The sequence below is a fragment of the Dermochelys coriacea genome, chromosome 17 (assembly GCF_009764565.3).
Source record: "Dermochelys coriacea isolate rDerCor1 chromosome 17, rDerCor1.pri.v4, whole genome shotgun sequence".
Taxonomy (NCBI): domain Eukaryota; kingdom Metazoa; phylum Chordata; order Testudines; family Dermochelyidae; genus Dermochelys; species Dermochelys coriacea.
This window is the reverse complement of record NC_050084.1, coordinates 10,208,748-10,236,506: the sequence shown is the minus strand read 5'-3', so window position 1 is coordinate 10,236,506 and position 27,759 is coordinate 10,208,748. Positions and strand designations below refer to the sequence as shown.

The following is a 27,759-nucleotide window of genomic DNA, read 5'->3' as shown; positions in this document are numbered from 1 at the left end:
AGTGACTTTAATTAATCCTATTTTACTCAGCTTCCTTTAGCTGACTCTTGTCTCTGTTGCTTCCTAATATGTTTTGCTTACTACCTACTTGCATTACAATAACCTTGCAAAGCCCTGATCCAGCAAAGCACATCAGCACATGCATATTATTATTGTTGCTTATCATTGTGTTAAAGAAGTACCTAGAGGCCTCACCTGAGATCAGGGCCCCCACTGTACTGCAAATAAATAGTAAGAAACAATCCCTGTCCCAAAGATCTTACAATCTATATAGGTAAGTGGTGAGAGGGGAAAACAGAGGCACAAAGAGTTGACAGGATTTACCTAAGACCACACAACACTTCCTTGGAATAATTGTGAATAACATCCAGGTCTCATATGCTCCAGTCCAGTAACCTATCCCCTGGAACACGCGGGCTCAGTTTTAAGAGTGCAAGTAATCCCACTGACGGCAACTCACAGGTTTAAAGGCTTTGCTGGATCGGGCCCCAAATTAAGTCCTAATCCTCAATCAAATCACCTTTTGCTTTATGGTCCCTCAAACTGACGTGCAGCTCTTGTTGTTTCTTCAGACGTGCACATTTGAAAGAATGCTTTGAGACGTTAAAACGCAACATCCCCAATGTTGATGACAAGAAGACCTCAAATCTCAGCGTTCTAAGGAGTGCCTTGCGATACATCCAGGTATGGCCTTCTTGCAACTGGCTGCTGATTCTAGAATGCTTTACTTGATGGAGCAAAAATCCAGTATTATGTTTTTTAAAAGTTTATTGTTTTCATGTTTGGTTGAATTCTTTTGGTTTAAATTCTTACAAAGGTAAAAGGAACAGGGAAAGTCTCCTTAATTTATAGTTGTCATTCATAACTTGCAAAATGTTCAGCATCTTTGGATCTGCTAGGACTACCCTGTGTAATCCAAACTCCTGTTGTCAGAAACTCCTAGTTAATCAAGAGTCATTCACGCCCATGAGAGCAATCCACTTTGGATCAAATTTCACTCTGGTGCAGTGGGCCACCAGGAGGATTGTGCAGCACTTAAACCTGATTTTAGGGGGCTTAAAAAGGGACGTAAGTGGTATATAACCCTGGCGCTGGTCCTCTGCACCCATCATGCATTTTTCTCCCTGGGTACCCAAAACACTAGTAGTTTTTGTGACGGTTCTGAATGTCTCTAAAATATTTGGGGAAAACAGGGCTGTACTGAAAATGTGATATGCTCTATGGCAGGAAGCTTGAGCTACGGCCTGGAAGCTGTGAGCGGTTGTGATGCAGCAGTCGTCGATGAGATTTTAAGGATAAAAGTCAGCTTTCGTGTAAGCAGGCCCAACTCTTGTAGAAATCGGTGATTGTCTGTAGCTAAGTGTGGCAGTGGCAGTGGTGAAGGCCGGAAGCTGTTGTTCATATGCATTGCGCTGTAGATACCAAACACCTTGTCCTTATTTAACGTTTGTCAGAGTGGTTAAAAAGAAATTCCCAACACGGTGCTCTGTGATTGGAACGTTACTGTAAGCGTGAGTTAAAACTAGCGTTATTATTTAAGATGGGTGTTTGCTAAATATCTGTAAATGTGGTATCTTATTGCTGACTTTCAGAGGTGCTGACCAACCACAGCTCCCAGTGACTTTACCTGGAGATCCAGGTGCCCAGCAATTACTCTCCAACTTTCAGGATGAGACCATTACTCATCCCTTGGCTTTCTTATGAGTGTTGCTCAATTTTTGTTTGTGTTTTGCCAGGAGGGCTGCCTTCAGTGGGGAAGGCATGGGGGTGTGGAAGCCAGACAAATGTCAGTGGAAGCCAGCACCTAAAGGCTGGGTAAACAAAAGGAGTAGAACTGTGTTCCTGAGAAAGGTCATTTCTGGAGACAGTCATTTTGCAGCTAATGGGCATTGGAAAAGTCATGAGCCTTTTGTCTGATTTCCAAAGCAGGTTGCTGTCAGTAAAGAGCTGAGCTTCCATTAGCGCTAACGGAGACAGACTGAGCTGATCGCCTTCTCTCACATCTGGGAGTCGAGTCCGAAGTCACGAACAGAGATGTCTCTGGCGTTGTTAGCTGACACGCTATGAATATTGATACAAGTGCAGATCTATCCCCGTGCAGACTCTGTTCGCAGAATTTTTATGCTGTGTCTCCGGAATGCAGCTTAAAATTCTCCTGAGAATGTCATTGGGGATGACTGGCTCTATCTAGAGCCATCGTAAAATGCTTTGAGGGTTAGGAACAGTGCTGGCTGCAGCACCGTACTGTAAACAAATGTGCAATCAGATCTGTAAATTGCTAAGAATTAAGCTCTTACACTAGTTATAGCAGAACGTTTTCCTGATGATGGAGCTGTTTGTAAGAGAAGGATAAATATTTCCATTCAGTTAATGAAATATGCGGTCGTGTCCTTAAGTGCCTAGGAAGAATAATGTGCACTTAGGACAGTCCAAAATGCGGCCATTGACTCAGAAGAGCAGCATGCTTCCCTTGAGTTTCCACCATGTGGTATCTGCTTCAGTTTTATCTCTGAATTGCCTCCCCTTTGTTCATCCATCCTTCACTTAGGAGGCCAGTCATCATTTGTGAAGACCTGAATGCAACTAATGTGATGCTAGGTTTACAGCTGCCCAGTTGCCTTTGAAAAATGTCTTGGGAGCTGTGTACTGTTTTGGGGTGGCCTGGGGAAAAACACACGCCTATGCACTCATCTCTACACCCACCGATGGGAACTGAAAGGCATGTCAAGGTAGTATATAGTTGCAGTATACCTACCCATTCAGTCAAGTGACGAATGCAAAAATCCCGGCCATTTTGATGGTGTCATTTTGATGCCAGGCTCTTACAAAAATGGCTCGGAACTAAAGCAAATCTTTGTATAATTATCCCCATTCATCCTTCCATTAAGTTCACAGTGACCACATTGTGGTGTCAGAGCTTTCAGGTGCCTGCTGTTCATTTCTTCCTATTGTAAAAGCCACTTCTTGTCTTGGAAGTTATAAGCAAAGTAAAAAGAGAAGGTGAAAGAGTAAGAAAACAACACAGCAGCTTCCTCTTCCCCTTCTGCTCCAAGAGTGATCTCATCAGCTTTCCTCTAGTGAAGTCCTTGGTAAGTTTAGGCCAAACTGGGAGAATTTTGCAGCATGGGGAATGAAAACGGAACTGGGCAGCTGACCGAGCCAGGTGTTTAGAGTTATTAAATAGGGTGCCAGCAATATTTGAAGCCTCTCCAGTTTCAATCCTCTCTCTGAAATATATCCAGTGTTTCAACCACCCACAGTGCTTGTGATAACCTCAGAATGGCATTTTGCAACACCCTCGGTGAACCCTGCTGTAGGAGATAGCCTGGATTGCCATCTGCATAAATCCAAATGCAGTGGGTAAGCTGAGGCTAGCTTCTGTCCCCATAAATCCTAGGGTTCACAATAAAAGAAAGCACTAAGAAACAAAACTGGGGTGATTTCTTCTCAAAAGTGCAATGAACTGGTGTCAGAGATTGGCAGATCTTCACCAACCCATCTGAACAATGGGCTTTGACTAGTCCAGAGAATGACTTTTCCCATCAAAACAGTTAGGCCATTGACTTCAGTGGAGGATTGTCCGGATCCTGTTCCACCTGCGCTCTGCTCACATGTGGCCCTCCAGGTAACTGAACTGTTTCAGTTTCACTGTGCAAGGTTGGGAAGGTTATGGAGTGCGGATGTCTACCCCCCTGCCCACTGTAGAGCTTTGCACCGTGGGAACTACATTGGTGATAAAGCAGGCCAGGGGACAGTGTTGGGGGCAGGGACAGGTGCATTGCAAGTGGATTTGCAGATAGTGGGAGCACAGTGGATGTAGATGCTTTTGTGGATTGATGTAGCATTGTGACAGGGAGGTGAGGACTCCCACAGGATCTGTGCACTTTGAATTTGTGCAAAGGGACAAGATTTGGGCCTGGCTGAGGATAAGGACCAGAAAGCCAAGCATAATTGCCATTGCAATTTCATCAGTGCAGTCCTGTTGCTAATAGGACAGGTTAATGCTCTTATTGTCTGGTGAATAATTCTATAAGATATTTTGAAGTTTTGTGGTAAGAAGTGGAAGATGGGCAGTTCTCCACTTTCCTTTTGAAAAACACCTCTACAGTCAGATTCATATGTCACTTGCCAATTAAGATCTTGCCATGCTGGTCATAAGAAAATGTTTTACAGTGGATGGATTCAGCAGGGCTAGTTGACAGTCTATCTTTATATAAAAGATTTAATTTAGTCACATTTTGGGCACTGAGGGAAATAATATTCACCCCCTTCCCGCCCAATGTGTTCAGTCTCTGGTAGCCCTTACATCTCTTTCTTCCTGCCATTTCAATCCCCAAGACAAAACAAGACCACTAGAGCAGAAAGGTACCCCAACAATCCTGCCTGTGAAACATCCCGGTAGTTAGTAATGCATTTCTCTCCATTCCTGGGTAGGGTTGAACCCGCTAGCTCTACCCAAGGCAATGAAGAAGTGAAGTTGATGAATTGGTGTTTGCACTAAGCAGACAGAGTGTGGAGCTGATTTGTTTTAAATGTAGGGGACCCAATTTGAAGTTGTCGTAAGTGTGTGTGATTCTGTTGGCAATAGTGGAGCTACACCTGCTTATGCCACTGATGAATTTGCCTCAGATGGAGTCAGTACAGGTCCCCTCACTTCGATCATTACCTCTGAACACCAGTTCACAGATAGCCATGTCTGAGCCTTGTGCTGTACTTCGAGGCTGAGACAGATATAGAACTGCTAATTTGTATTGTAGGAGTCTCCCCACGCACTATGACCTCATGCTATGATCCTGGTGGATCTCACAAGCTAAACCAGGTCAGGCCAGACCAGTACTTGGATGGGAAACCCCACAATCACTTTGGCGTTCCGAGAAGTGATATTGGTGATTAAGTAGGTGGTGCTTTTTTCATGCTGAGTCAGTAGTGAACCTGAATTCCAGCCTGGTGTCAGGGGACTGCTGGCCATGCCTTCTTTAGAGTGAGACGTGAAACTGAGGCCCCAGCTACTTGTAGTCATTAAAGAGCCCAAGGTCTTTTTCATAAAAAAGCGCTGAGAAGTGCGATAAGGGTGACTTCCCCTCCCAAAATCCCCAGGACTGTCCCGTTGTAAAATCCTCTTACCACCTGTTGACTGAATTTCAACCCTGTTACTCTTGCTGCATAAATTGGGTGCCTACCAGCTAGCCAGGCAGGCGGCGTGCGCTGTGCCAGGGGGAGGGTGGAGCTGCCAGGGCGGCTCTGCTGAGTCACTGCCGCTTGTTTAACCTCCTGGCTGGCATGAGCGTCAGGGATGCTCAGGGCTGTCTGGCTGCAGGTGGATCCGTGCGATGCACAAACAGCGGGAAAGGAGAGCGGGACATGTCCTTTGTGTCGGGCTCTGAGAATGGGGGACGCAGCTTTCTGCAAAATCTCAGATTGAAACATAAAAAATAAAAGGCCCGGCTAATAAAGAGATCGTTCAAACCCCAGTTTGGAAAAAAAAACAAACCCAGTTTTAGTTTTCACTTTTCATAAGGAAAAGAAACTGGTCAGTTTCAGTTTTAAGTCAGTTTCGTGCCCGAATGCAGCAGGGCAAGGTGGGGGTTTCAGAGGCTCCAGGGGACTGGTTACTTACACATGAAATATTCATTGCATTTGGATTTTAAAAGCCCTGGAACCTAAATTTGGGGCCACCTTCAATCTGACAGTGTCCCCAAACCTCCCCATTCGGTAGTGCTTTTCATGTCAAATGTAGAATCAGGAATATGTGTCCCCCTTGGCCACCCTCTTGGCTTTTTGCCAGGTATCTGTGCATAATTATTGTTTGCAACCATTTTTTCAAAGTTTAATACCCCCCCCCCCCATCACCTCAAAAAAATACAGCATGGGAGCCACAGAATTATGAAGGGCAAAGTGGCAGCCTGTTACATGTAGGCTGTGCCTTCCCTGTAAAAAAAGAGGGATGTCTTTACATCAAGAGAGCTGTCTTGCTGTAAAAATCTCAGTGGAGTTTTTACCTTGCTTAGCTACATCAAGGTAAAAATTAAGACTCCAGTGCAAGGTTGAACTATAAAAACTACCTATGCCTTGTCTCAACTAGGGTTTTACATCGAGTTAGCTATCTCAAGCTAAAAATACACACTCCTTTTTTTGTAGTGAAGACACAGCTTGAGTGAATGTACCTACATCTGTTACAAACAGTGAATTTGCCTAATGCTGTCTGAGTCTGTCAGAAATTCCCTTCCACTTTTCCTCTACGCCTCTTCCCCTACCAGCTCTCCTCTCCTCCTTCCTGTTTGCCAGAAGCTGGGAATGGGTGACAGGGGATGGATCATTTGGTGATTACCTGTGCTGTTCATTCCCTCTGAGGCATCTGGCACTGGCCACTATCGGAAGACATGATACTGGGCTAGGTGGACCTTTGGTCTGACCCAGTAGGGCCGTTCTTATGTTCCTGAGTACCACAAGAAGCAGTCAGAATCCCAGCACTACTTCTTTAATAGATTTGACACTTATCTGTTACTCTCCAGTGTGGCACAGAATTTGTGCAAGGGAGAGTTAAAAAGTCTCAACATAGCAAAATACTTCAGCACAAGAGTGAAGGACTTCTCACCCCATCCCCCCCCCCCCGGAAAAAACTTAGTACAAAATTAATCCCCCTCAAACCAAGTGAGCCTTGCCAGCTCTGACACTGCAGTTAGCTGGTGCTGTGTGCCCTCAAGGAGTGTCGTGCTAATTTTGGAGCATCTTTTCTGGCAAAAGACTTTTTCCCCCTTTCATTCCAGCTGGAACTTCTTGGAAGCAAGCCTATTTGTTTCCTTGGTTGGATTTAAATATTTGTGTCTGCATCACATCAGATAAATCAGACAGTGAAATTCCGAACGCCCCATGTAGCTGTCATTTTAATTTATCTTCCAAGTTGGGTTTGTGATCTGCAACAACAAACAAGGATTTCTACAATTAAACAATTATTGCACAAAGGAAATTAGGCTGAATGCAGTTGGAAGTTAATAATCTTTTAAAATTAAACCTACAGGCAATGTAGCAGTTGTGCTGCAAAAAGCACCTTACTTCAATGCTTTGAGTGGAAGGGAGTGTGCCCTATTGGTTAGAGCAGCTGACTGGGCCTTAGGATTCTTGTGTTATAGCCCAGGCTCTGTCACTCATTTGTTGTGCAAGCCACTTAACTTCTCTGTACACAATTTACTCCGATGTAAAATACGGCTAATCTTAATTTATACAGGGGTCGTGAGGTTTAGTATATGTAAAATGCCTAGAGGTGCTGTGATAAAAGATGCTTTGGAGGAAGTATGATGATTGTTTATTTAGTATATTCTTTTGGTCGGAACGGTGGGCCAGATCCTCAGCCTAACTGCAGTGAAACCCACTGAGAGCACAGGGGAGCAAGCTCCCTTCTTCCAAAAAATTGGGGAACCTCAGAAATGTGGAATTGAGCCTTTCTCTAGCTATGCTGAATAGGGCCCTGCCTTAATGGCCAATAAGCAAATAAATTGTAAGTACAGGATAGAGAGGAGGCAAAGCATAGCCAAGAGTCTAACTCAGATAGGAGTTTTGTTTCTGAGTATCTTCAGAGTTTGAAGGATTTTCCTCCTGTCCCCACCCTTCCAGGAAACCTATAAGCATCTTAGCTGGGATATATTTGAGGCCGTTAAGCAAGGCTGTGTTTCTCTTCTATTTGTGTTCTCAAACCGTGTTCATCACCATCGTATCTGAACACTTTCCAGGTTCAGAGGTTATTTTCTACTGTGTGTTAGTTTAAAACAAGATCCAAGTGATTAGCTCACTGGGTAACATGAGGGCATCAGGACAGTCAGAATCAGACTGGTGAGTGGCTACAGACTGAGTCAAAGCCTGACAGGTTTCAGAGACCACTGCAAGGCCTATTTGCCAAAGCTTTCCCACTCCAACCAAAGTCCAATGCCAACTAAATTATAACCTGCTTACAAAAAATAAGACCAAGCTGAGCTTCCCAGAACCTGCAGAGGTAGAGGGCAGAATCCCATTGTGAAGTCTGTAGTGGACAAAGACATGCAGATCTAAATTACCATGTACAGTATAATGTACATGCTAATTTGGGTGGTGGGTGTTATAAAATGCCTTTGATAGACAAATATTAAGGCACAGGCAAACCACGGGAATGTTTGTGGTTAGAGGGAGTTGGCTTAGTTTAGTATTCACAAAAGATATCTGGGGCCAACCCTGCTTCCTGTTCCTGATTTTGTATAGAGTAGCTATCAAACAGATGGAAAATTGTGAAATACACTGGCAGTACCAAACTGTGATCTATGTGCTATATTTTGGCTTGGGAAGGAGCAAAGGGGAGAAGGTTAGGAGTTGTTTGTGCCTTGGGACTGATGGGAAGTCAGGAGTTAAATTCTGTCCCGCGTTACACCCGTGGAAATCAATGGCTTGTACAGGGACTCCGGTGGCACAGAATTTAGTCCTAGGCACCCATACGATCATCAGTTGGATTTTTGTTGCAGAAGTTTACTTTTGTTCAGTGTTATTTTGGTTGTATCCAGATATGTTTGGGGAGTTGTATGAATGATTTACTAAGAAAGCGCTCTTCACAGTAAGGGCCTGATTCAATAGAACTGCTCTAAACCAGCTGACTAGAGAGGTATTTTTTCCCCTTTCCAAAATAAAATTAAAATAACCTTTGTTTTTATGAAATGTCCCCTCAGTCCTGTTACCCAGGGGCAAGAGTTCACATCATAAAACCCACACAACCTGCAGCGGGGAATAACTGGTTCTGAGAAGCCAAGCATTACATGGATATAGACCATGAAATACCCTCTCACCCTAGCATTAGTTCCTCCAAATCCTGGTTGAGATACATCGGCAGAGCATTGTGGGAGGAGCTTGCCCTGCAGCTTCCCAGGTGATGTTCTGTACTGAGGCTAAAATAGCAGTGAAGATATGGCAATTTAGCTTTTTAGCATGGGTTAGCAGCCCGAGTTCATATTACTGAACCAATTGAAATATTGTCTCAACCCTAAAATGAGAGACAACCACTGTGGTTTCCATAAAGGTCAGTCTACAGTCCATGCTATATGTACCTTGCAGAATGTGATGGGAAAACGACTAGAGTGACAAAAGGCAGTTGCCATGTTTATAGACTTTGCAGATGTTTTTTACTCCGATCATCAATCAGCACTGTGGGTACTGCTATATCAGTGTGGAGTTCCTGAGGATGATGGTAATGACGTCAAGTGGGTGAACAGTTTTGTCTGTCTGGATAGACAGCTGACAGCAGAAGGTTCAATAACCAAAGAAGAAAATGACTGCAGTGGTGGTGTCATGTCCAGCATGTAGAAGAAGATAGAGTAGTTCTACAGAAGGTTTACTGAGCTGAGGTCAAAGGAAGAAGAGTACAAGATCACCCACAGATGAGGTGGGAAGATGCAGTTTTGGAGGATTTAAGCCTGTATCCTCTCAGACTGACTGTTGACGAAGGTAGACAATTTGCAAGGGATTGTTTGAGATGGAAATCCATTCAACATGATACCATGGCCATAATATAGCCATGTGAATCTGCTGCTGCTCCAGATTCCCCTATAGTTTTTAACTCCAGCTGTTAACCAGAGTTAAAAACCAAGTTTGTCTATTTTAAGCCAAGTTAAGACTGTGGTTTTTTTGCAGTGTAGACAAATGCACATGTGTCTGAATAAGGCAGTGAACTGCAGTTTCCATGGCTATCAATCTGACTCCTTTCACAGGAGCTGAATTCGCACAAAAAATGGAAGTATAATTGAATTGAGCTAGTTGGAATCTGTTTAGATTCCCGAATGAATCTAGTGTATTGTTCGTTTCTAGGGAAGAGTGTCTGACTTCCTCATCCAGTTATAAGTACAAGCTTCCTCATTTAAAAAAAAAACCCAAACAAACTTCACATCACAGAACATTAACCTCAGCTCACCTTATGACTAGGTCATGACTGTCCAAAGCAATATTATTATCGCTTATCATATGCAAGCACTGCAAAGTTAAAGCAAGGAAGAAAGTTCATAGATTTATATTCATTATCAAAATGAAGGATCAGTTGCTTGATCCATCAGATGATTGACGATAGAAATAATCCTTCAGTAAAGGCCGGGTCTTGTTCAGATTCTGGTCCAGCGTATAAGGCCCTGGACTGTGACTCAGGAGGTGTTGGTTCTGTTCCCGGCACTACCACTGGCTTTTGTGTGATGTTAGGCAAGTTGCTTCGTCTCTTTGTGCTTTGGTTTCCCCTTTGTCTTTTCTATTTAGATTGCAAGTTCTTCAGGACAGGGCCTGTCTATTACTATGTATTTGTATAGTGGTCCCCTCATGTTATGGGGGCCTCTCAATGCTACTGTAGTACAAATAATAAATAAAGGTAGTATTCCAAACTTCCCACAAGGGCTAGAAAATCGTTCATGGATCAGTTTGTCCATGTTAATTGGTAATGATCAGAATGCTGCTTCTTATCAATTACTTTGTGTTTTATTTTTGTCATGAGATTTCAGTTAATTCCAGCCTAACCTCTCTCATAAATTTAAAGTGGAAAAAATTACTTGCATCACTTTAGGTGAACAAATTATTACTGCAAGTTACCACATTAGGAAGCGGCAGTGAAACCGTCTACCTGAGGGCAAATCAGAACAAATATAATCCAAATGATGTCAAATTAGTGCAGCTAAGAAATGTTAGTCCTCCATCTTTTTGCTGATCCTGCAGCAGAGAGGGCTGGGGAGACACCATTGTCATGAGATGACATGAGGGATCTTTTTGAGTGGTGGCAAATGAATTTGCTGAAGACCCCATAGCTTAGCTCTGCCCACACGCCTGAATTTTTCAGCTGATGCCACAACACCTTTTGTTTGTTTTAAATTGCAGTTAGTACCACCTAATCAGAACCTAGATACAGTGGTACTCTATAAGGCATGTGCAGAGGATCAGAACAAAGCCTGTACACCACTTTACATCCCATGGAAATGCTCAGACTAGTCCTTAAATGGTACATAGTAGTGCACGGGGTGAAATTCACACTGCGTGCCTATGAGCTTGATCCTGCATCATGGAAGTAAATGGAAGTTTTTTCACTGACTTCACTGAGAGTTGGATCAGGCCCTATGACAGAAAATCCCCCTGTGTTTGACTAACACTGCAAGCCACATTCATCCCTGTAATAGTATACACACTGAACCCCAGTTGCAACACATCTAAATTTGACTATACCTATATTGTTCTTCTATAATGAACTGAGCTCATTAAACTCAAGTGCCACAACAGCTGAATTACTGATCAAAATGCCTGAAAACGAGCTTTGGTGTCAAATCCGATAACTACATGTTTTTCTTTCCCCACCTTTTGAAAGTACAAACATAACCCCGTTCGTTCCTTTTTAATTTATGCCGACTACTAGAGAAATGACCTCTTATAAAACTTACCTGATCAGAGCCTGCGTTGGTAGGGTTCCTCCTTCATGTGCCCTGCATTCACGTGCCAAGTGCTGCCTCTTCATGTTGTTTACCTGACCTGATCCATTGTTTCCATCTCATCTAATTAGCCTGGATTTCACTATACAGAATAAAGGCTTGCAGCAGCAACTGGCTGTGCTCATGCACTAGGGTATTTTATAATCTGCAGGTTTCAGAAAGAGAGGAGAAACTTTATTTAAAAAAAATCACTGATAAATTCACGTGGAGCAGCAGTTTGTAACCCTATGTTAAAAGTATGATATAGATGGGAGGTGAGTTATAGGGGCTGATCCTTCACTGGAGTCAATGGGAGTTTTGGGTTCATGAAAAATTTAGGATTTAGCTCCCGTGGCCAGCTTCTCATCTCATATAAATCAGCGTGGCTTCATTGACTTCAGTGGAGCTGTCCCAGTTTACATCAGTGGAGCATCTGGGCCCTAGAGTTTAAAGGGCCAATCCCATGCAAGCTTTCAGTCCATTGGTACTGGGGGCACTCGGCATCTTTCGTGCCTGGGTCTGAAGATGTTCAGATCTGCTCTGCCATCATATTGTCCAGAGGTGTTCTACTCTTCTGCCACTGGCTTCAGTGGGAGCAAGTCAAGACCTATGAGAAATTGTGCAATATGATTTTGATTTAAAAATTGTCAGTGTTGGAGAATCTGCCACGATCCTTGGTAAATTGTTTCAGCGGTTAATTATTCTCACCGTTAAAAATGTACGCCTTATTTCCAGTCTGTATTTGTCTACCTTCAACTTCCTGCCATTGTTACATTTGACAATAGTTGCCTTCCCTTTGAGTAACTCGCATATTCATTAACCTGAAGAAACGTAAGATTTCCATACTGCATCGGACAGCTGATACATCTGATCTGGCATCCTAGCTTGAGCGGTGGCCAATGCCTGACTGGGTCCAAAAATAGCCACGGAACAATGAAAAGTTCCATTCCACACATACAGCAGTCCTTGCCTGTTGTGGGACTCTTGACATGGTGGAAGATTCCTTCTGGAGGGCTGCAGCAGCCAGCGGATGACTTTTCCGTTAGCATGTCTGACCGCAAAAGATAGTATGATCTGTAGCGTAACATGACCCTGCTCTTTTTAAAAAAAAAAAAAAAAAAAAAAAAAAAAATCCAGCCCGCTGTTTGTCTCCTGTTGGATGGATGATTGATGTGTACCTTAGCTTAACCGTGGGAGATGGAGGTGCTCCGACGCACACGAGTTCACAAAATGGAAATGGGTGCTTTTATCTGGTTTAAATGTTAAAAAGTCTACACCGAGGTTGTGATGCCTCAGATGTGACCTGCCATTGTTCCAGGCTGCAGATTTTTATTATTGCTGTTTATTTCCAGCTTGTTTCAGATAGCATGCACCCTGTGCTTGGGGCTGTACAAACACAAAGGAAGGTGCAATCCCTGCTCCAAAGTACTTTCAATCTTAAAACCTGCAGAGAAAGCATAGGGGGAAAGAGAGTGCAAGCAACCAAGATGCTCATTGGCCAGGCCTTGATAACACACAGGCTTTATTTTCTATTAGATATATAGAGGTCACCCCCTCTTGCCAACCTTGTGGTGATTAGGTCGTTAGTTCTTTGCAGGCCTCACATTAGAAGTGGGTCTTCTGGAGGGATTTGAATGCAGAGTGGCAATGGACATGCAAACTCTTCAGTGGTCCAACAAAGTCACTGTTTTGTTTCTTTTTTTGTTGGAGGGGGGTTTATGTTTTTCAGGAGAGTCTGGTTGTATAAAGTTGGGCAGCAGACTAGAGAGCCTTTGGCTTCTGGGTGAACAGTTTTGAATCTGTCTCAGCTCCGCAGTGACCATCTGCTGGTTTTGTTTTGGTGGCCATGGGTAAATGAGATTGGTGGAGCCAGGCCAGCAACCAGGGGGCTGGGATCTAAAGAACGCTACCATGGGTAGATCTAGGTGACCCCTTGCTGGCAGTCTCAGCAGACAGAGCAAGGATCAAATGGACCATGGAGACTGAGCTAGCTCTCTTGGTCTATTGTCAGCTTTTTGGGGCAGGCAGCAACTTTTTGTCCGGTGTTTGCACAGCACCTCCCACAGTAGGGTCAGGGTCCATGATTCATGCTCATAGGCGCTGTGATAGTAATACTAGTAGAAGTGGTCTCTTCAGGTCAGGATGGAGGCTCATTAGCGGGGCCGACTAGAGGAAGCTTGCCTTGCTTGCGCGCTACCTTTTCTGTGTCTAGAGAAAGGACTTTTGTGCCCAGGGCTGTCGTTTGAGGAGGTGGCCTTCCATTAGTGCCCACCAGCCCCCGGGGTTTACATAGGCCATCACCTTCCATTAGGACTCACTTGCAAGTAAAATATTATTGTTAGCCTTTGCTTTTGAATCTTAGATTTCCCATTACAACTCCGTGACATGAGACTAACCCTGGCCACACGGAGACTAAAACAGCCACTATGGTTCTTGAAGTCACTGAAGTGTCATGAGAAGGTGGAGAACCAGGGTGTTCAAATGTTCTCCAGAATGGCAGTTTGTTGAAACAATGTTTAATGTGTTATGTGATATAATTACACTTTGGAAACTCCAGAACAGGGCTCTGGCACATACAGCATTTTGACCCCGTCTCCTCGTTTACATAAGCGAAGTGGTGTTCCGGACATGACACTTTTCACTCATTGAGTGAGCAGATTAAGGTCACTGCCCAAACAGATCTCTTGTTTCCTTAAATAGCTTGGTACAGATCACAGATCTTCTGGTGACTGCTGATGTTAACAAACAAGTGGAGGAAGGAATAACTGCCAGGGAGGGCTGCTACCGAACAAGTGTCCAAGTCAAGTGCTTCTCTGCCATTGCTTTTTCCAATATGGGACCGAATGGAATGGCCATTGTCCACTTTCTGATGGGGTAGTAAGTATGACACTTCACGTGGGATCTGTTCCATAACTGGAGTCTCAGTGAACGAGTTCAGTTGCAGTTTTACACTGCATGTATTGTACTTACATACATGTGTGTACAGAACGCGTGTACCCAGACATGCCAAATTAATTGCAGATAAACTGTCTAAACATTCACAACTACCACATCACATGCATTTTAAAAGTCAGCCTTTGGGATTTTACAGGTGCAATGCTACAGGCATGAGTTACAACCTTTCCCAGATCCATTGTTCACCTTCCTTCTAATGCCTTGTTCCAGAGAAACAAATGCTTGTGTAAAAAAGATTTCAGTGAAATTTTTCTGTGGCTGTTTTTGGACCCAGTTTCATATTTAAAACAAGAAATGAATCGCTAAGTTTACATCTCTCCTAGGGCTGCCCAAACAGTGCCTTTGGGCTTTCTAGAAAGTCAGGGCTAGTGCAACCAGTTTTCTCTTGTAATTCCTGTTTCTGAGGGGAAAGCATTGCCTAATGGTTAGAGAAGGAAGCAGTGTGAATTATATATCATTTTGGCAAAGTCACTTGGCTGTTTCACTGTTTCCGTGTCTTTAATATGGGGCTAATAATACGTACCCATTTCTATCAAGGGCTTTGAGATCCTCTGATGAAAGGTTCTATAGAAAGTACAAATATTATTTTTGTATTATTATCCTAAAGGGATTCTTGTGTCTTTTCCACCTGGGGCACTGTTAAAAATCTGCACCAGTCATTAAAAGAAGGAAGGAGAAGGGAAAAAAGAGACTTTTGGAGGAGAAACAAATGGGAACATCATCTTTCTCCTGCTTTTCAGTTAAATTTCTAACAAGGCTTTCCAGGCACCGATAGAAAGTACGGCAATTCAGAATCCATGGTGATAGAGTCAGCCCACCCAGAGAGCAATGGTTCCATCTGTCTTTCCATCCCCCAAACCACCACAGGAACAGGCCACTGTAGGAAGCCCTGTGTTGGTGCCATCAGAGGGGTCTTCTGCAACAGACTGAATATTTGCATCCTAACTCCAAAGCCCCATGGCATAGAGCTGCAGAGTATTTAAGGCCCTTTTTCATATATGTAGAGTGTGTGTGTATTGCAAAGAGAGTTTGTGATGACACGTCATATGATGTACTTGTATATGCACACAACTATATATGTACCTTATGTATATATCTATAATTGTGTGTGTATATATATCTAATTTATATTACTGTGTTGAATAAACTCTTTATATAACCCGATTTGTGTCACCAGAAATTCTCAAGGCTTTTATACCCTTGTAAATTGCAGTTAATTAGATATTAATCTATTAAAATATAACAGACAAAACAACAATTATTGCCTATTGCATTGCACCAGAGTGATACAGAGCTTAATCCTTGTTATTCAATGGGCTGTCGTTACAGGTGTGAATTACAATATTCACTGGACATGATTAATAAATTATAAAATAATAAATGAGAGGGATTCTGCAACTTTTAAATGACCACCAGCAGAAAGTTCTAGAGAAGTGCGACCCCCCTCGCCCCCCCCCCCCCGGTGCCATACTAATATTGATGTTATGTACTGACCCCGATATAAAGTATTTTGGAGGAAATGGAAATATGGGCAGGATTTAGAGAGACTCTAGCAACTTGAAAACTTGTAGTTTTCCAAAGATAAGCTAAATGTAGGTTATGGTTCTACTCCTGACTTTGATTCCCCCTGCCAGCTTTTGAGGCCTCTACAGCACGCTCCTCTGTTTTATAGTCATGTTTTTTCTCTCCCCTGTTGCTATGGGAAAGATCCACACAAACAACAGGGGGAAACTGGCTTGCTTTCTTGAGGAAAAAAATGAAACTGTTTATACAGTTTGGGGAAATAACACTTTTCTTCAATCTCTTTCAGTTACGGTGATCCTGAGTGTCACCTGTAACATCGGTGGGATTAAAAAAATTCAGACAGAAGTTTGATTAAATTGAGAGCGGCCGTTTAATCTTGGCATTGGATTATTCTTTTTCCTAATAACAATACTATACCCCTGAAAGGTAATCCAGGGGCAGCCAATATACAGCCCCTGGTGAAAACATGGCATACGGAGTTCCAAGCGCAGCTCACCAATGCTAATATTGAGGGCATCCTGCAGAGACGACAGCTTCCATCACGCCATGATTCATCTTGATCCAAATAGCTGGGCTGCTCAGCTCACGATAAAGTACATCGTGCTGCACCTCAGCTTGAAAAAGGAAGCAGATGCCATCTAACTTATTATTTTATATAAGTTAGGTGCCCTCTGTTGAGCAGCATTTTGACTCCCTTGATATAGTTCCGTCTTGGGGATCCAGTTCCTAACATTTAAGCTCTGCTGTCCTTGTGGTGTCACCTGGATCCGCCGTTAGTCTTAGAAAGCCTGGCCTTTACTTTGCTCATCTTCCCAAAAGCCAGAGATGTTTTTATTTAAATGGAAAGCGCTATTTAAAAAAAAAAAAAGCATACGTTAAATTTTCCAGACAAAACTCTTCCCCAGCAAAGATGCATCATTTATTTGTGTCTAACTTGTGTGTTTCTAGGTAACTGACCTATTCTTGTTAATCCTAGTGCATTGTCCTTAATTAGGTGACCCAGCACCGTCAGAAGGTCTGGCTGTCAGCTGCTGTTAAGAGATTAGTCACTAGGATGCTCTGGAATTGATCACAGCAACACTGTGTTTTCCCCTGCAAATTGCTACACTGGGAGACAAAGGAATCTGCTGGATCTTATTCTGTATTTTTGTCCCTGATGCTGCAGGGCACAAGAATGATCCTGTGATCTGGGTGCTTTGTTGGTCTCTCTCGGTCAATCTGCACTTTTGATTTTAGGTAAGATTTTCAAGAGCACCCAAGTGATTTAGGAGCCTAAGTTCTGTTGAATTGGTGTGGGACTGAGGCTTATAAGTTTCAGAGGTCATGTCTATACCACAAACTGTGGTTGACACAAGTTACATTAGCATACAGGAGCCAGAATTTGTGCATCACTCAGGTGCATGCACACTTGGCTGCTTTTGTGTCAGCACTGCGTGTGCTCACCAGGAGTGCTTGTGTCATTGGAAAGTTATGTTTGAAAGTGGCTCCTAAGTCACTTAGGTGCTTTTTGAACTTTTACCCTTTGTTTTCTCTTCCCCTCTTCTCCCCCCCATCATTGTAGTAGCTAAAAAAACCTGTCCGTTTGCATTATGGAATCACAGGAAAACATTTTAGGTACACAAAGGTCAGTGGAAACGATAGTAAAGCAAGAAACCATAACCTGTGATGCTACTGTGCACATAAAACTTAGTTCCATTATTCTTTAGCACTGACATTAGCTTTATCCTCAGAAAAATGTGATTTTTTTCAACTTATTCTACACTTGAATAATGCTTTAATAGTACATTCAGAGGAGAAGCTGCAGAATGCTGATCAGCTAAGAATTATGAAAACTTTCATAATAGGAATGAGCCATAAATAAAACAGAATTTTAATTAAAATATTCTATAGGAAATTCTCTGCAGGGCTTTGCTCCTTAGACTTAAGATACTATATATATTGTGATTCAGGATTCATTATCATCAGTAGTTTTGTGCCTCTCTGCCACTTTCCCCTTGAAAATCTAAGAGTGCTTTACGTACTGTGGATTAAGTCTCACTTCATTTTCCTCAATTTACAGATAGGGAAACCGAGGCATAGACCTTGCATGACTTGGCCCATCACCCATTGAGTCATTGACTGAGCTGGGAATAGAACTCAGGTTTCCTGAATCCCATTTCCATGCTTTACACATGGTAGCATTTAAATTGAAGCAATGCTTGGGCATTGCCTTTGCTCACAATGCCCGGGATGGCCTTGCCTCTCCCTTCGAGCAGAACGAGATGACTCAGAGTCCAACTTCCCATATTCCCAGTCATTTGCAAATACAAAGGCAAGCCCATATACTCTAGAGGCTATCTTTGCTCCATATTTCTTCGCCCTGGGTGTACTAATTTGAATCCCTGTGGGAGGCACCTCCTTCTGCTTGTTTTTGTTTCCCCCATGACGTATACTAGCATCAGCCATCATCTGACTTTTTGGCATCTTCTGCACTTTCTCTCCCTGTGCTGTGGTTTTCTTTTATCCAGCCAGTTTTATTCTCTATCTTTCTGGGACAATCTCAACTGCTTTACTTCTCCACAGATTCCCTGGGATGGGACCAAATTGCTCAGAGCTCTAGTACAGAGGACACGAACTGTGGGCTGTTTGTCTTTATTTTGTTGGTAGTAGGGGCGAGTAGTCCAATATTGCTACTTAAGATAGGGCTGGCCCCGTTGTGAGTTACCTTGTTTGCTTTCTGTTCTGGGAGAGGAGGAAAGTTCCTGATGGGATCAACTGTGCCAGTGGTAGAAGTAAAAAGAAAAGGAGTACTTGTGGCACCTTAGAGACTAACAAATTTATTAGAGCATAAGCTTTCGTGAGCTACAGCTCACTTCATCGGATGCATTGAAGTGAGCTGTAGCTCACGAAAGCTTATGCTCTAATAAATTTGTTAGTCTCTAAGGTGCCACAAGTACTCCTTTTCTTTTTGCGAATACAGACTAACACGGCTGCTACTCTGAAACCAGTGGTAGAAGTGTCTCCCGTTACAATTATATTATGCAAGTAGGGAGAGGAGTGAAACAATTAATGTGTGTTTGTTCCTCCCACCCCATAAACTTTGGGGACATTCGGGTCTCAGAACCTCATTGTTGGCATTTATCAGTGGGCTGAACCAAAACACCAGATACAGGAACCTAGGAATTGCCAGACTGAATCAGATCAAGGTCCAGTGTCAGTACCAGATGCTTCAGAGAAAAGTGTATGAAACCTGTAGCAGGTAGATGTAGAATAATCTATCCTCACGTTATGTCTCATCCTGATGATCTGTAATAGTCAGAGATTAGCTTAAGCACTGAAGCATAAGGTTTAATATCCCATCCAAAATTTTTGTTACCTGAATATCAGTTTGGCTGGGTTTTGCAGGATCCAGCTCTGACAGTGAGAAGAAAGGCTTTTGTTTAGCTGCTTTTTGCTTCTCCTCCCTTAGTGATTCAATCTATTTCATTCAGAGAACCATGTTGGCCATCAAAGGCAGATTGGATCCTGGCTCATACAGGTACTGGGGCAGGGACTATCTTTTTGTTATGTATGTGCACAGCTCCTGGCACAATGGGGCTTTGAGTGCAAACACAATCTAAATAATAATAAAAGTTTCCCTTCCCTCACCACTGCTCTCCTCTACGCCCTTGTCCCCTCTAGTTTCTAGTACAGGAAGCACTCTGTATAGATAGATAGCTAGATCTGCTCCATCAAACTAGAAAGAATAGGAGTGACTGTTCCAAAAATTTATTTAATCACCAGCTTGAGTCTCCTTACTAAAGTGGTCCTCTGGCAGCGCTGTTCCTGCAGCACGGGAGTTGCTCACTTCCTGAAAACACCATGCTGGCTACATATGTGCAATCACACCCTAATATAGCAAACCTCTTTGGTTACCATCCCCATCCAGTGTGTTAAGGGAAAAATAGGTGACAAGGCCACTAACAAATGACAAATTCAGGTCTGCATGCTCCATATATGATCTTGTGCCCCCTCACCCATAGTCAGACTGTGGCTCATGTAGCCTTCTTGAAAGAATGTGAAAGGTAGCTGGCAGATTGTCTATTTGTATGTAATACAATAACCCTGCAAGATTCAGGGATTGGTGATAGAGCGAGGGATAGGATGGGATGGCTGACTAGGCTCTGCTTTTGATTTCTTCCTTTGGCCGTACATTTTGTTAAGAACAGAAGAACGGCCATACTGGGTGAGACCAATGGTCCATCTAGCCCAGCATCCTGTCTTCTGAAAGTGGCCAATGCCAGGTGCTTCAGAGGGAATGAACAGAACAGCTAATTATCAAGTGATCCATCCCCTGTCACCCATTTCCAGCTTATGTGAATTTTAGTGCTTGTATAAAAAGCTGGCTTGACAGCCCAGGAAACTGACGTCCCCAAGTGGTCAGTGGCAGCACAAGCTTACCCCATCAGGAGCGAGAGGAGCGTTCGGTCTCTGGAGCTCGGTCAGTCCTTGATGTCTCTGCTCAGGCTGCCAACAAACTGGGGGGGGACTTAGTGTCAGTTGTGGTGGTTTGTGTAATATAGACCCTTATCCTCCAGGAGCAGGGACACCAGACAGCCATCAGCTGGCAGTCATGTTCAGTGACTCCCAAATGAAAACTGATCAGCTACCAGAGCCATAGATTTTTGCCTTTCCTTAGATGTGATGCCATTTTAGCACCCAATCAAAAGCAGGTGGAAACAAATGTAAGTCTTCCTATTAACTTTGTAGGGCTTTGGCTCCGGCCCTTAATGATCTCATAATCTGCCTGGGGAGAATGTAGATGCCAGTTTTCACTGAGTCAGAACTGCCTCTGAAACCAGCAAGGAATTTGCAGTGGTACAAATTGCTGGACGTAGGTCTGTGTGGTTGATTGTAATTGTGTGCACGTGCACATGTATGTGGTGTGTGTGTGTGTGTGTGTGTATTTCCCTAAACATTGAAATCTGCAGCAGCAAAGAGGTTACTTGGACAGTTCTTTTTCTTTGCATAATAATGATATTGTGGTGCAGAGACATGTATTTTCCTTTCAGTAGCAGGAGGCTAAAGAAGTAGGAACTTTCACTGCTGCCACGGCAAGATTTCATCTGTAAAAGCCAGCTGAATGAAACAGTTGCTATAGAAACCCTAGTTTTTGTTCCCTTGGAAACCAGCTGGGGGTTTCACACATGCAGAGTACTAAATACAACTCGTACCTCTGCTGCTGGGCCTGATCATGCCAAGTACTGAGTGCTGTACCGTGCAGTCCTGGGGACTTCATTGACTTTCGAGCCTGAGTCTGCACCTGTTGATGTCAGTGGGAATTGGGCCATTGACTTCAGTAATAGCAGTTGGCCCTTTGTATGAGGACTAAGGACATATTATAACCCTGGACTCAGATAATTAGTCTTTATTAATGTGAGCCATCCCAGTTAGGTAAAGGCAGCAACTAGTGTGACCGAGGACTTAGAGAACAAGCCCTTAGTTTTCATGCTCTTCTTACTCAGGTAAAATCCCACCCTATGGAGAAGTCCTATAGAGACAGCTGTTCTCAACCTAGGGGGTCTGGGGCCCCCTAGGGGGCCATGAGCAGGTTTCAGGGGGTCTGCCAAGCAGCACCAGTGTTAGACTCGCTTGCGGCTCAGGGCAGAAAGCCGATACTTCACCGCATAGGGCTGAAGCCCGGGGCCTGGAGCCCCGGACACCTGGGGCTGAAGCCAAATCCTGAGCAATGTAGGTTTGTGGGGCCCCTGGGGCATGGGACCCCAGGCAGTTGCCCTGGCTTTTATATGCAGAAAACCAGCACGGGGGGAGGGGGTGAGTTTTTATAGCATGTTGGGGGTGGGCCTCAGAAAGAAAAAGGTTGAGAACCCCTGCTGTAGAATGTAGTAGGAGTGATTGGTATAGAACTTAACAGAGAATTTAGCAAGATTCAGAGAGATTAGGCATTTGTATGGATAACAAAAATATTCAGTTGTTATATTAATTCTGAAATATTGCAAAAATATAAAACCTCATGCTCTTAATCCCTAGAGCTAGGCTTGTGGGGGACATATTATCAAACTGCTTCCTAGAGGGTAGGTTTTTTGCACCGTCACCTGAAGCATCTGGTTCTGGCCACTGTTGTCAGACTGGAATTGCTTCCAGTTCCTATGAGAATGAGATTTTCTTTCTGTTGGCTTTTGGTTATTTTCAATCATCCTATCAAATTCTACAGCAGGGATAGAAGTCTCTATTCAGTGCTGCATGGTTCTGAAGAAACCTACAGAATTGATCATTTTCTGTTAAACGGTGTAGCAATTTGCCATGTAGGGTTGATTTCACCGGGGAGTTTCTCTGAGTAAAAACCGAGTAAGAAAGTCACGGTTTGGCATAGTGGCACAACTCTCATTAGTAAGGACTGCAAAATCGGGCTTTAAATTAACAGTCATTTCACGATCACTCTGCTGATGAGGCCTTCTGAATCGTCTGACGCCTAGTAATGTAGCACAGCAGCCAAAACGTGCTCTTGGAAAAGCTCGTGATTGGAAGTGTGTTTGTAAATTGCTAATATAATGTATGTAAGGGAAGCATTTTATTGACACCTTTTAAACTTCCTGGATGCTGAGTATACGGCTAGTGTTACTCTGGAGGTGAAACGCAGAGGAAGTATCAGGACCTTATTTTCATCCAGACATAAGAAAGTGAATCACAGCTAGCTATAAAATGGAAATATTTGTACAGTGACAAAAGGCTGTTGCTGTGTATTGACAGCAGTTTGTTTCTGGGTTTATTTACCAAATGATGGCTGGCGAGAGGCACACAAGGACCCAGTGGCATAGCTAAGTGTGGAAATTCAGGTGGGCCCCGCCTTTCGGGTGGACGGGCAATGACGGACAGTGCTAGCTCACCGTCTCCCCCGACGCCATGCCCTCTGCCTAGCCCTGGTGCCCCCAGACACAGGGCTTCACCTGCTGAGCTGGGCAGGTGCATGGGGCGGCTGAGAAAATGGCAAGGCAGAGCAGCCGGAGCATAGCTTTCTGAAGGGCGGGCGCATAGCTCCGTCCTGGATTTTGGGTGCCTGAATGACGCTCTGGGCCGCTGTAGCAGCACTGCACCCCTCCTCAGATTTGAGTGGGCCTGGATGCTAAGTGGGTGGGCCACACCCCTGCAAGGACCATGTTAGCAGCCTTGAAACACGGAGAAGAAGGAACGCGAAGGGGCAATACATTACGACTGGTGTCGCATTGTGTATTTGCTGCTGTGAATGTTGTGCTTTTTTGGTTTAATAATCCATTTGGGGGAAGGCTGCCCTGAACCTGCCTGTTGCATGTCAAGGAAGAAAATCTGACTCTTGTGGGGCATGAAAACCCACAGACACGTTCAGGTTCTAATTTGGTGGACGTCCATTTAAACAAAATACAAAAGGGTCTAGTTCTCCTTGTGCGTTTGTCTTCATTTACCGCTGTGCACAGTGGCTGTAATGTGCTACCAAATCCGATGAAGTGAGCTGTAGCTCACGAAAGCTTATGCTCTAATAAATTTGTTAGTCTCTAAGGTGCCACAAGTACTCCTTTTCTTTTTGAGAATACAGACTAACACGGCTGCTACTCTGAAATCCGCTGATACTGGCAGTAGCATTTTACACCCTCTTTGCACAGGTGTGAATGATGACACGATGCAGCAGAGAATAATCCCAAAGAGTTAGGAGCCAATCGTTCCAGCCCTTTGTCACACAGATCCAACAAAACACTTAAGCACATGCTGAACTTCAAGTATATAAGTGTCCCAATTAGACTACTCATCCACAAGGTTAAGCACGTGCTTAAATGCATTACTGTATCAGGGCCTGAGTGTGCATATCTCATTCTGAATACAACCTTGCTCTCCAAAAAGAATGTTAATATCTTTTTTTACCTTGTGGGGGATGGAAAAAGCTTCTGCCCCCAGAGGAGTTCAGGCTCCTACTGCCCTGTTCATGTGTGTCATTGCACAGCTTCTGCTCTCTGTTAACTTCTCATGCAGCTTAAGGTTTAATTTAGCAGCTGTGCAGGTTCTCAGTGAAATTGGCTCCACCATTTCTCATCAGAGCCACCAGCCCACATGCAAAAATCCCCAAATGTCAAAAGGCCTGGATGCTTTTTGGTAAACAACATGAAAATCCTGGAATCCGTGACTCCCACAGCAGCAGTGTTGGAGCCAGGGTCTGTTATCTCCATCAGTGCGGTACTGTGGTTGAGATTTTTGTATGCACAAAAGTCAAGAAATTCAAAGTTATGGTTGTCACAGCAACCCCTTAACACTGTAGAGTAACAGTTGCCTTGGCAACCAGTCCTTTCAATTTCCTGACATGTTGCGGGGGGGGGGGGGGAATTGCAGACATAATTTTGCATGAACATAAGGACAGGGGTTTTCATGGAAATTCTTTGCTTAGAAAACAGAAGCCTCCAGAGGTGGTGCATTTGTGGAGCTGGCTAAAATCAGATTGCGCCCTGTGGTACTGTCAGGCTGCATCTTCACAGCCAATCTCACCTACTGCTAGGCTCTCACTACCCTACTGAGTGTGCAAATAGAAAACTGGTAACATGAGTGTCCAGGATAAAAATAATCCCCACCAAACGTACTGGTCCCATTAGGTGCCTTCTTCTAGGTAGCATGGTCTCAGCTTTCCTTTGAGGTACAGAACCTCTAAACCACAAATTTTGAGTTGAACATGAGCTCTGAGAAGTGCCTGTTTGAATACAGCGATGCTAACGATCACCTCCAAACCAGAGTCACCCTCCCAAACAGCCAATAAAATCTGTCTGCACTTCCTCCAAGTTAGCTTACCCAATCATGTGTCCATCGCTTAGAATGGCCAGAATAACAGTAGCCCGTTGGGTTGCTACTAACAGATTTTGCTGTAGGATAGTATTGATTGCCAGTGTAATAGTTTACACTTCCGACATAAATTGATCCTCCCAACAGTCTCTGAGGCAGGGAAGTATCCATTTTTCAGGTAGAGAAACAGAGTAACAAACAAATATTTAAGTGATTTGGCCAAGGCCAAGAGAAGGAACCAGTGTCTGAACCAGGATTAAGTTTAGGATTTTTTGGCTGTGAATTGCATGCTTAACCCACTGGTCCCTGCTGCTTTCTCTGACAAACATAAATGCGTGAAGTGGCATGGCAGGATAGCTGTCAGGGTGTATGATGAGTCTGGAGCATTCAATGTAAAGCTCAGCTAGTTGGATGTAACTGGCTTACACTTTTTGAATATATAGATCTCCAGGTACATATAGCTGAAGTATTTCAGTGCATTCATTTGAATAAATTAGTTGGATGTTGGATGCTGCATGTGTTCTGTGATGCAAGCTTTGAACGCTTACAACTTTCCTCAGAGGTGTGCAAGGTTTTCGTCCTCACCAAAGCCTAAGTGCGCTGCGGCTTTGAAGTTAGTCTAAGCATGAAAACCACATGTGGGCAATTGGATATCTGGTGAAAAACACTTTGTTCTTTTATTTTTTCATGCTTCGATAGTTCAAAGCCAGTCAAATTAATTTAAGTGCAAATCTCAATTACCTCTCTCCCAATATTCACCAGGAGAAATTCTAGTCAAAAGGATCTTTTTTGGGTGGAAAATGATGAAACCTGAAAAAGCAGGGCATTCTAATAAAAATGCCTAAGTATAGTGTCAGTCTTGCAGTGGTATAATACAAGCCTTTGTTTTTTTAACACTGACAAAGCGATCACTAACCTTGGACTCCTGCAGTACCCTCACAATTGTCCTTGATCACGTATCATCTCTGTAAGTGCTTGTTCTGTCACTCTGGAGGAGGGGAGTGCTACAGTTGAAAAATGAATCTCCTGATGATCTAGTGCAGTTGGGTTCTTTTTGAGCTTCTTGGTAGATGGAAAGAATTCTTGGCTAACTGAGAGTAGTTGAGAGTTTGGTGTTTTTAAATTCTCTATATTGGTGTTTCAAATCAACCTGCTCTCAGAGGTTTCTGTCCTATATGTACTGCTGTTTTAAAACACCAGAACTCCTTGTGTCCTAGTGTTTAGTTTCCCACACTGCCATGCAAGCTACCTGTGCTTGATTTCCATTCATGGTTTTTCACTCCTTTAGTGCATTCTCTCCTTATGGAGGAGTGACTGCCTGTGTTGCTCAGCAACAAATTACTGGAGATATAGATAGGCTTCCTTCCAGTCCTCTGCTGGAGGGATGGGGCTGGACAATAGAGAGGTGTTCAGAGGACAATCAAAGGAAAGATCAACTATATACCATCTGCCAGATCATCCCTTGCTCAGTAAAAAGGCCAGGGAAGATATCACTATATGGTTCTTCTTTCCAAGCTGTTTCTTGGGAGAATCAGCAGGAGTCCAGCTGTCTGTAACATTTAATGGCTGATCTGTGGTTTTAAATCCCCCCCACACACTCCCACACGCACCCCTGTGCTCTTAAAATAAGACAATACTCATTGGTTTCAGAAAGCTTGAGAACAAAACACACACACACACACACACACACACACACACACACACACACACACACACACACACACACACACAGAGCTTTTGTTTATGGATCTTCTACTTCCCAGTTTCCTTTTAAATTGGAAGTCATCTACCAGGGGAGAAAGAGAGAGATGGAGGTGTGGTCTGAGCACAGGACTGGGAGACTGGACTCTGGAATTCTAATGGCAGCTCTGACGCTGTCGCTTAGCGTCTTTGCCTCAGTTTCCCCATCAATAAAATGAGAATAATAATACTAATGAACTACCTTACAAGGGCTTGGGGAGGATTCAACAGTTAATACTTTGTAGAGCACTTGGAGAAGGCAGAGTATTGTGCTGAGTATTATTATTAGGTATGTTTGTGAGCTCACGCACTGGGTGGTACAAAAGTTCCTTTGTTACTGTATTTCAGTCCATACACAAACTGAAACCCTACATGTTTTGCTGAGGGGAGAAGAACTGCAGAGGGCAAGCGATCTCCTGTGAACACAGTCAGGCAAGGTCATTATCTGGTGAGAGGGGATCAGATGAGACTGTGAAAGTGTCGCACGTAAAGCACGTCTCCACTTCAGGACAGGAAGCGCCTAATGGGACCATATCCTGATGGAAACAGCAAGGCAGCCTGGAAGGAGGAAATGTTCCTTTGTAAAGGACGTTGCTCTAAGCAAAGGATTTGAACATTCAGGTTCTGAGACTCCAGGCCAAACTTGGGGAACATGCATCTCTCCATATCTTGGCAGACAATTTAATCTTCATCCCAGTTATGAGCCCCTGAAAACTCCTTACTCCTGGAGTCTTAGCTTTGTCTTCTCTGACAGTTTCCATTAGGAGTGACAGCTAGGGAAAGTGGGTCAGATTGCAGTTAAAAACCTGCCGCTGTCCCAGATACACGTGCAACCGCTTTAACGAAATATCAGACCTAGAAAAAGAAGAATTCAGGGTATTTGTATTAATTCCTTTATCAAAACATCATTCCTTGTAAATTTCGCTCGTCATTATCGGTGGTTTGATATTCTTTTCCCTGCTCAGTCTAGTCTTGTTTTCTGAGTCTGTTGCAGATCCAGCAGACAAGATCAGGTGAGATGGGAGAGTATCTATAATTGGATCCTATTTTTAAAAATACGCAATTGCTGTAGGTGATGACTGTTACTTGTGTTGCTTTACCACCTGGCGGCTAGGTCCCATTGTGAGAGGCATGATAATAAGAATTCTTCTTTTAGCAACGTTGTGTGCCAGGAGGGCAGTTGGAAGAAGCTCTGCATGGCTGAGGGTGCATAGGCAAGAAGATCCAGAAGAGGTGGGGTTTGGATATCCCTGTGCCCTTCCAGGTGCATGAGCTGACAACCCAGTGCAGACCCCGTGAATTCTCAGCTATGGAGAGGCAG

General features: G+C 43.7%; 1 protein-coding gene and 1 long non-coding RNA gene across 3 annotated transcripts in view; both read left to right on the top strand.

The window, feature by feature from the left end:
- Nucleotides 1-27,759, top strand: part of MNT (MAX network transcriptional repressor) — a 67,388-nt gene that overhangs the window by 28,195 nt on the left and 11,434 nt on the right. For both annotated transcript variants that reach the window (XM_038375600.2, XM_043499375.1), the window contains one exon: nt 573-684. In XM_038375600.2, the coding sequence (XP_038231528.1) occupies nt 573-684 (112 nt within the window). The remainder of the gene's footprint in view (nt 1-572; nt 685-27,759) is intronic.
- LOC122456977 lies at nt 6,402-23,370 on the top strand. The gene is made up of 3 exons (XR_006276203.1): nt 6,402-8,051; nt 8,122-18,688; nt 18,911-23,370. It is a non-coding gene; the product is annotated as an uncharacterized LOC122456977 (long non-coding RNA).